Genomic DNA, 10,232 nt, shown 5'->3' with positions numbered 1-10,232 from the left:
CCATGGCGTAACGTGACCGGCGGCAAGACGTGGATCGGTGGCGGCAGCGGCGGCGGCGGTTGCAGTGGATAGATAGAACGCGCGTGGAGATCGCGAGGGAAGAACCGCCCCGACCAGGTGGCCAGCGCGGCCCATTTGAACGGGCTGTAATCAAAATAAAAATTGTTAAATGGGCTCGGCAATGGGAGCGGCCGTGTGTCGCGCCGTCTTACGGCATCCGTCACCCCCCCTCCACGTCATCGCGACAAGCGGCCCGAGTTACACTACAAGCCATAAAATGGTGGGTTTTTCTTTTCTTTATAAGGGGAAAATGGTGGGTTTTTGGTACGAAGTCTATACTACAGACCAAAGTGAGCTGGTATCTTCTATATCTAAATGGTGGTGAACCAAAGGAGTGAAAAAAAATTAATTATTACCACACATAATTACATCTTCTATATCTAAACAACTAGCCACCACTAACCTATTTCTCTTAACATGCAAGTTTGCCACCTCGTCATTCAACATGTATGGAGAAAGGTCCACCACAACATGCAAACAAAATATTCCCGCAACAACATATACATGTTACACGTAACCATTTCTCTATGAATATATTGCAAAACATTCCCGCAACAACATGCCAGGTATCGTCTAGTTTTCTAATATAATATAACTACAGTGGACAACACAAAAGATGCCATCATTACAATGGCTAAAATGCTATCCATTTTCCATGATTAAAGTCCCTAGTGACCGCCTCCTATTTAGTCCATATATGCTACAAGCACTATCTCAAGGTACTGGCCTCTTGCAATAGTATATATCATGTATCATGTATGCAGTAACACATTGTAAACACCTCACTATTAGATCACTTGATTCATCCTAACATAACTTTAGCAACTGTTCTACTCTTCTTCGCCCACCACGCTTCTGCACACGATAACAGGAAAACTTAATGAATGACAAGTTAAAAACAATTATAACCTACAATGCATACAAAAACTTACTTCTTATTTAGTTTGCATTTCTTGCTGCGTTTAGTGTGCCCTAGCAATTTGCATGCGCTGCACGTGATTCTGATCTCGTCGTACGAAAGTGGCCTACCATTTTTCGAAATAGAGCGGTTCTCATCTACCTTAGTTGCACCTTTCGTTGATACTTTAATAGGATCATGAACTTCAACTATGTTGCCTTCACCATCATCTACATATTCAATTGCACAAGTACTAAGATCAGCCGTTTTCTTACTCAAATTTTCCTTTAGCTGATCATACTCATGGCTCTTAGCTATCACGGCCTTCAAACTCTCCTGTAACTAATCCCACAAAGTTGGGTGTTTGCATGCTGCATGCATAGCTTCTGAAGCCAACACACTGACCTGGCTATATTTCATTCTTTCAGCTGCTCCAGTCCATCCAAATCCCAACAGATCGCTTGTGCGCCTGGCGGGCAGTCCCAACCTTGCGTCTTTCGTGAACCGCACAAGAACTAAACACTTTGGTATTTCAGATATATTCAAGTACTTCAGTACATGGAATATGTGCTTGCAAGGTAGACCCTTTCGAATCATTCTTCTGCAGCTGCACCTTATAGTTTCTGCGGAATTTACTGGAGTGTACTCCACCCAAAAACGGCTCTTCCGGTTATTCTTCCAGGCCACGATGTACTTCTATGATCCGTCTCCGAGCTTTATTTCTACAATCTCCATGCCACCAATTTTCCTAAGATCAGCTTGCAACATATAGAAGTTTGCTGGAGTGAAGACGTGAGAAGCAGCTATCTCAAGTTCCCTCGAGCTAGTAACTGGCACCGGTAAACTCTGTGAGGCCGTGCAATCATCTCGTGCCTCATTCTCACGGATACGTACAACGGCGTTCTCATAGTGCAAAATCATATCCACCAGGGTCATTTCACCGTCTAGGTGGAGGTGAAGGCATGATTTTAGACTTTCACTCCTCTGGTTGTTTTTCATGCCAAGCCAAAAACCCTCTGTCAGATAAGCCGCGGCCCACAGTCTCCTCTTCTTATACATCCGTCTCAACCATGTTACTGTTTTTTCCGACTGCCATCTTTTGGAAAACGCGTGCCATCTCTCCTCAAACGTGGCCGTGGACGTGCTGTAGTACAGAAGAGTTCGGAACTCCTTCAAGGACTTGTGACTGAGGTGAATCTTCATATTTTTTCTATATGCCACGTACATATACGGTGCCACACGTCTGGCAAGACTTGGCGAATTGCCTTGATCATCGCAGCGTCGGCATCCGTGATAACACTCATAGGCATCTTTTGACACATGGACCTCAAAAAAGTCTCCAGCAGCCACACATATGTCTCTTCGGTCTCGTCCAAAACTATGGCACAAGCAAAAACAGTGGTCTTCCGGTGATTGTTAAGACCAACAAAGGGTATGAATGGCATACCATACCGGTTCATCTTGTACGTGTTGTCAAATACAAGCACGTCGCCGAAGTCCTCATAGTCATGACGAGACTGGGAGTCACACCAGAACATCCTATTCATATGTCCTTCCTTGTCTAGCTTGTACTCAAAAAAGAAGCTAGGATCCCTCTGTTTCCTACTGACCATGATGCCTATGACTGTGGCAGCATCACCTTTTGAAAGCAGCTTCCTCTTCTCCCTGGCGCAAAGGTTGTATATTTCATGCCTGGTAAAACCAACACCGCCATACCATACATGTTTGCTGATGAAGGTATCCATCATGTCGTGAATTCTAATCCCTGCAGCTCCCATGGACAGTATCTCAGCTCTCTGGTACTCTTTGATTTTTTCTGTGGGACCAAAGAAAAGGTACCTCGTCCGGTCCTGCCAAGATATGGCTATGCTTGTCCTCAAAACTATCAACATACCAAACCCCACGCTTTTGGTCAAGCTTCACGGTCAGGTGCGCTTCGCAGTGGCAGCGTGTCTCGGGTCTGAGCCTACGGCTGTGTCCTTCCTCGGTTAGCAACCTGCTGTCAGGTTTTCCTTGTCTGGAACAAACAAACCGCCTATAATGCATATGACGTGACTCGGTTTTGCTATACCTGACCCTATTCTTTCTAATGCTGAAACCATTATCTCTAGCATAGCTGTTGTAGAAATCATACGCAGCCTCGTGAGACGTAAAAGTCATTTGTATTATCTGCATGAACATAACCCTCTTATCATCTGCACTAGCAGTATCTTGGACATTCTTTTTCCCCTCAACTTCTGTCACCTACACAATCATAACATAGCCATGAAAACAGTTTTCTATGGTATAACATTACTTCCATACAACATTGATTACATACATACCTCACTCATGATGACCGACGATTGCGACTCCCCAGAATCAGATGCAGCTAATGATTCGACATCAAGGCATGTCTCCGCGTCGGATTCACCGTAATAGTCGTACGCATTATGACATTCGGAAATGAGCTGAAAAATATAACACAAATACATAAGTACTTATCATATAATATTCCAGGATTAATTCAATTTGCATGCATGCCAACAAAAAATTCCACTTCCATACCTGACTAATGTAATCTTCATTCGAGATCTCCGAGTTGTTTTCCTCACCATCATCATGCTCATTGTTTTCCTGACCATCATCATGTTCATCCATCTATAAATTTTCAAAATATAATATTGTCGGATGCCACCAAAAAATTACAACATGATAATGCCACTCACATTAAGATCTTCCAATACGTTCCCATTCTCTGACCTATCTCCACGATCTGAATTTTCATCATCTGACCAATCTTCTATCCAGTCTTTCATCAGTTCTCCAAACTCCATGTCATACATCATATCAGTTAACTCATCGTCCGCCATTTCCTACAACAATTAATATGTATCATCACATGTGCAAACATTATCAATGCTGACATATACAACACCTAGCGCACGATCACGGATGTAAATAAACTACACCAACCGGAGAGCGCCCCAACCGAGGGCGTTCAGATCGTGCACACAACCGACGCCAACGACCTCTGATCGGCCATGGTCCTCCCCCCTCTCCACACCAAGCGGCGTTAAGGTACGTCCCACGAATCCAGTACGTGATCACTTTGGATCACGAGAAGCAGCGCTACCCGTGATAACATGCACCGCCGGATTCCTAGCCCACGGCACCAGTCGTGATTATTTTGGATCGCCGGATACCTAGGTAAGCCGCCGCATCAAATAACGGAGCCGTCGTGCACACAACCGACGGCAACCGACGCTAGGTTAACCCTAGAAAGAAGAAACCCACTTTAGCCCGCGTGATCACTGTGTATATCACGACGAGCAGCACTACCAGAACAAGATCTGCGATGGCCTGGACCGCCAGAAAGCTAGGTTGCCCGCCCCGCTAGGTTAACCACTACGAAGAAAACAGCGGCAGTTCGTTTGATGCTGCCGCGAGCGAGACAAACGTGGGGAAACGGGATGCGGTACCTGCGAGCGCTGGAGGTTGACGACGGTGCCGCGCGCGCTCTCGGACGAGATCGCCGGCGATAAGATCGCCGCCGCCGATATTCCTACAGAAACTCACCAGAATGATGGAGGAGCTGCGTGATTGATGGATCGGCCGTCGTGGGGTCGTGTCATCCTTTTTTTTCGGGATGTCACCGTATACATACGTATGGGTCATACGGGTTATACGGGGCTTGGATATGGGCTACGGGGCTTGGATATGGGCAGCGGCGGGCCGGAGAAAAAATAGATGGCGGGGGTCAAGAATACCCCTAGGAAATTGAGTTAGGGGGTGCACCGGAGCAAGCCTCTTGTTGGGATTCGTCAACATTATCGATTACATAAAGAGGACAACAAACGCATGCACGAACTAAAAACTTTGGCCAATGTCATGTGTTGTGCCTTTTCTTTTCCTTATTTATTTTTCCCTTTTCTCACGGTGTTACAATTTGAATCCCTATGCTGAGTATATATGCACAGCCGTCAGGAGCAACGACTAGGAAATAATTAATTTGATTAGAGTTTATATGGACCAGAGAAAGCTAGAGGCAAAGGCGACCAAGTCACCTTTACCAAGATTAACGCATGATTAGTCTTTATCTTTTGAGTAGTAAGCCCATGGCTGTCCGCGCGGAAGGAACAACAATGTTCAGCCGAATTTGATGAGTCCGGGCTTACCTTGAACTTCAACTCCATCCAAGAACGTACCACTACAGCAACTACAGACCTCTTTTAAGCATCGTGACCCACCAATGATACCATCGAAGAGTCGGATTTCTTCATCCAACCCACTAGTAAAACAACCAACACAAAATTGGAAACTCCTTTGCACTTCCGATATGACAACTTCCACAGTCGCCTCAATGGCATGCTCAACACGTGATATTGTTATGTCAATCGCGCCACAATCACCATGGATGCGTTTTGTGAGTGCATGATAGTTCCTTAAGTCCGGGATGCCTATTGCAGATGCACCATCAATCAGTTGTAGATCATGATTTTCTTGTTCACTTGTCTTGATCCTCATGTCATATTCAATTGCAATATTGTCACAAAAATCTATCCCTCGCTTAGGGCCAGTCATGGTGATGAGCGAACCCTAGAAGATTGTTATTATTATTTAGTAGTTTTTTCATATAAAGTAATAACATCTAAAGCTAAATATTTCCATCATCATATTTAACTTGTAACAATGTCTTGCAACTGATGGAGCAAGATATTTTTCGCTCATCAAACTAAATGATTACAAAATTCATGATGGTGGTAGAGAAAATAAATTGCCCCCACCCCCTAGATTTATCCGATTCTGTATTAAATCCCAAATATTTAGTTGCATAAATTTGTTGTCTACAAAGTAGCATAAAGTGTCCAAAATCTATTCTATTTGATTTTGTTCAGAACAAGTGATACCCACATATTTATAATTTAGAACAACTTTCATAATACATCATCTTTCACAATATAAGATTGTTATAGTTGTCGTTTATAAAATCCAAAGTATTATTCAGCTGCTCTTGGACAGATTAATCACATGAAAGCATCTTTAATGATGTAAAAGAGATTAAGTGGTTGTAGTCGGCTACTGAGAGTACGTATGGCCTATCTCATCAGTTCTATGCATGTAAGATTGTGAAACAAAAAATAATAATCTTAAAAACAAATAAGTGTAGTTAACTCGCTCAATTATAATGTACGAAAAAACCCTCAAGTATCGAGATTCCTCTGCTTTACCCCCCCCCCCCCCCCCCCCCCCCCCGGGTATAGCATTGGGTATTTGAGCCTCAAAATATACCATATTTTGTAGAGTCTATACCATTTTCTAGGGGCGGTTTAGGAGGTGACTTTGTCCATGTGGCAGCATCCACGTAACGGCACTTCCATGTTGGCAAACACCACATCGTAAGCCGGCACAAGAGTTTAAGACAATATTTAATACATTAACGGGCCGAATATCTGGTTTTATACTTGAGGGAGTTAAGTAGACGAACATCAATACTTGGTGGAGTTAGATACACTCATGCCTTGAAATAATTGCAGATAAGTACGTGTGTGTACCTGTTTCACGATGATAGGATCATCCCTGGTAAAACTGGCAATATAATTAAGCAATGGATCCAGATCGTCCCGCACTGCTATGTATCCATACAACTGTACTAGCCCATCATCAACAGAAATTTCAGCCAATTTCAATGAGAAAATTTGGAACATGCAAGTAGGTACATGCGACAAGCAATATCCATTGAGGAAGAAGCAACCCGTGGGTTCTGTTAACATCATTGCCTCCAAACAAGCTTCATAAAATACAAATTATATGAATTTCTACAGTCAAAAAATACTTGCCATACAAAAAGTAAACATGCACTTGAGGATTCCAGGGCCTTATGCAAATTTTATTTTTCATATTAGTGGAAGCACTCTTATGTTCTTTTCACTAGAAAGTTTGCTTCCTGGAAAATTTCTCTAAGGAGAACACAACGAAAAAGAAAGTAATATATCAACTGAGCAGGTAAAATTCCCTTTTACTATCCCAAAAATATTTCATATTTCCCTGTATTTTCTGTTCACTTTACCCCCAAGAACTACTAAAACAGGTCATCTCACCCCTTTTAAGTTGATTTTTTTTCCAATGGTAGATACATCATACGATGTGTTATAAAATATTTTCATAATGTTTACATGACTATTTGCAGAGGATGGGAGCACCTAGATAGTTATGAACATATTGGGTAGCATAGGGAATGGTGCTTAAGCAGTCATAAACGGTGTAAACCATATGAGGAGCAGAAAAGATAAATATCAGTATGGAGTGAACTGAACCCATTTTTGTTTTTTCTCGAATACGCACATGCGTGCAGATCATTCTGAACCCTATGCTACCCATACAGGACTTGAGGAGGGAAAAGGGCACTCTTCTCAGGACTTGAGAGGAGGGAAAAGGGCAAGATGATGGAAAGTGGACCGAAAATAGTATAGGTAGAGTTTGGTGGAGATACATTATTCAGTGAATCACAACAATGATTAAGACAGATGACTAATGGTGTGAGCTCCAATATGCTTAAGTTACACAGTACTTGAAGGTTTGGATATTGTGACACTCGTCTCAGGTATTAAATTTAACTACGAGTTTCTATGAGAATATAATTTCAGATCCTAATAACATTGTACATCATGCAAGTACTTCTTGAGACAAATCCATTGACATTCATACTACATCAAATCAGAATGTTTTCTTATCCTAAGAAAATGCTTTCTGAAATTACTAATGGTCAAAGTAGTAAAAGTTTGACGACAACCTTGTCCAAAACGCACGTCAAGCACTTGGAAACTGGAGTAGTAACAGACAAAAAATTGGAGAATAGATACCAATCACTTACTCTCATCACGGTCCGTGATGCGGTATTGTTTCTTCCACTGATGTGTGGTGTTGAACTTGTATATGGAACCATCACGGTGGCCCGTTTTCGGCATTATATTCAGGGGGATATCTCGGAACACCATCGTCACGAGCCATCAGCCAGCGAAGATATTCTTCCTCGTCGGTATTGACCACATTTCCCTCCTCACTACCAGAGATGTCGTACACAGTTCTCCCCTGTGTACCACGTTTGCCACCTATAACATCTGTAACTTTCATGGCTTCCCTAGAAGCACCTTCATCGCCATGTGCAACATCCATGCAGGCTTCATTGGTTTTTGCTCCACTGCTGCTGGCCATGTTCCGAGACACCTGAGAAAACCTATCACCAAAGAGCATAAGCAACCAGCTCAGTAACCGACACAAGTAAAATGGGACCATCGACCAGTCCGGATTGAAACCGCAATGTGATATTATGTCAGCATCAAATCAATATCTATTTTCTTTCGGCCATGTTTGGGACTTGAGAAATCAACACAATAAGGGTGATTAAAAACCCAATTTTCGCCAGATCACAGATCCAAAACCATACAGAACAACTAGAGGCGCAAGCTTTAGCATCAACACTCAACAGAGCAAGAAAACACACCCGTGAGCACGACGGGCGGGTGGACTCGGAGGCTCCGTCGGTGGGAAAACCCGTCGCACGAGCACTAGCGGCCACCGGCGAGGCGGAGAAGAGGCCGTGGAGGGTAGGAGTGGCCGCGAGCGCCAGCAGAGGCGGTTCATTAGGGTTGAAGATGCTGGAATTTTATCTATTTTGGGCCTAGCTCAATAAGCAGTTTTAGAAATTCCTAATAAATCCTAGAAGCCCACGCAGCCCATTCGTGCAATGGCAAGAGGTGGAACTAAAGTGTAGTCCCACATTGTTAGTTTAGAGGGAGTTGGACCTCTTTATAAGGGAGGTTCTTTCCCACTTGTATGAGCATGAGAACAAGAGGGACATCCACGCGCGCTCCTCCTCCGCCGCCCGCCGCGGGAATGAGCTGATGTCTAGGTCACACGGAAACCGAAAAGATTTTTTGCGAGTCGGGACAGTAGGCCTCCGAAACCGCACCACTTAGAGTCCGGGAGAAGGGTGATAAGGTTTTTGGGGAGCGCTCCGCGCGACTACTGACTTTTCCATCACGGACTCCGACGACTACTTTCCCGACAACGACTTCTTCCCCGACGTCGACAACCTCATCAACGACATGGCTGGAGAGGATGTCGACCCCAAGTCCAGTGCTTCTGTTGCTGCTGTCCCGTACGTGTTCTTCCTCTTTCTGTTAGAGACCCTGCTACAGTTCCTTGTTCTAGTGTTTGCCCTAGATATGTTAGACTCTGTTTCATATATGAAACTTGCTATACTATCTGCTCTAGATGTGTTTAGTTACAGTTCATATATGAAGATGTTGTTTATCTTCTCTTTATCAAATCGCATGACTTGTTTTATCACTGCTATACTAGTCGTGCGTATCTCTGATAATAAAATCATTTGGTAAATTGCTCATATTTCCAACAATCCAAAAACCTTATTATAGGCAATTTATCCCGAGTGGTTTTGCTGCTTCCATGAAACCTCCTATGTTTGAGGGTATCCACTATAAGAGGTGGCGCGTGAGAGCAGTCTTATGGTTTCAAACCATGAGTTGCTATGACGCCACTCTTGGCAAACCTGAAGGAGAGCTTGATGCTCAACAGGCACAAGCTTTTCAGAAAATGAATACTCTGTTTAAGGCTGCTCTCTTGAGTGTTCTTGGTGAGAACATAGTTGATGCTTATGCGTCAATTGATAATGGAAAAGATATGTGGGACGCACTCGAGGCCAAGTTTGGGGTCTCGGATGCTGGCACTGAACTGTACATCATGGAGCAATTCTATGATTACAGGATGACTGAAGAGCGCTCCATGGTTCAGCAAGCTCATGAGATACAGTCATTTGCTAGAGAACTTGAGCACTTTAATTGTATGCTACCGGACAAGTTTGTTGCCGGAGGTATTATCACTAAGCTTCCTCCTTCATGGAGGAACTTTGCTACCTTACTGAAGCATAAGAGACAGGAGTTTTCCGTCCCGGATCTCATTGGTACTCTTGATGTGGAAGAAAATGCGAGAGCAAAGGACACATGTGCTCGAGGTATTGAGGGAGGATCTAGTGCCAATCTGGTACAGAAAAAGAACTTCCAGCCCCACAAGTTCAAGAACAAGGGCGATGGTAAAGGAAAGTTTGATGGGAAGAACAAGGCTGTGCAACACACGAACTTCAAGAAGAAGAATGACAAGAAGAAAGGTGCTTGTCATGTGTGTGGGGATCCTGATCATTGGGCTCCTAGTTTCCCTAATCGCTATGACAAGCGTCATCCTGGGAAAGGCGGCAAGACCGCTAATGTTGTCATTG

General features: G+C 43.6%; 1 protein-coding gene and 1 pseudogene across 1 annotated transcript; both read right to left on the bottom strand.

Annotated features, from left to right (window-relative positions):
* Positions 1-3,014: 3,014 nt before the first annotated feature.
* LOC141025303 (uncharacterized) lies at positions 3,015-3,889 on the bottom strand. Its single transcript, XM_073500611.1, has 3 exons — positions 3,667-3,889; positions 3,506-3,574; positions 3,015-3,408 (listed from the first exon to the last, which is right to left on the bottom strand). Exons 1-3 carry the CDS (start codon positions 3,808-3,810, stop codon positions 3,271-3,273), a joined length of 351 nt encoding a protein of 116 aa, XP_073356712.1. The 5' UTR covers positions 3,811-3,889; the 3' UTR covers positions 3,015-3,270.
* A 685-nt stretch (positions 3,890-4,574) lies between these two features.
* Positions 4,575-8,371, bottom strand: LOC109774377 (uncharacterized; annotated as a pseudogene).
* Between the last annotated feature and the right edge of the window lie 1,861 nt (positions 8,372-10,232).

The sequence above is a fragment of the Aegilops tauschii genome, chromosome 6 (genome assembly GCF_002575655.3).
Source record: "Aegilops tauschii subsp. strangulata cultivar AL8/78 chromosome 6, Aet v6.0, whole genome shotgun sequence".
NCBI lineage: Eukaryota > Viridiplantae > Streptophyta > Magnoliopsida > Poales > Poaceae > Aegilops > Aegilops tauschii.
This window is presented reverse-complemented; position numbering and strand designations above follow the sequence as displayed.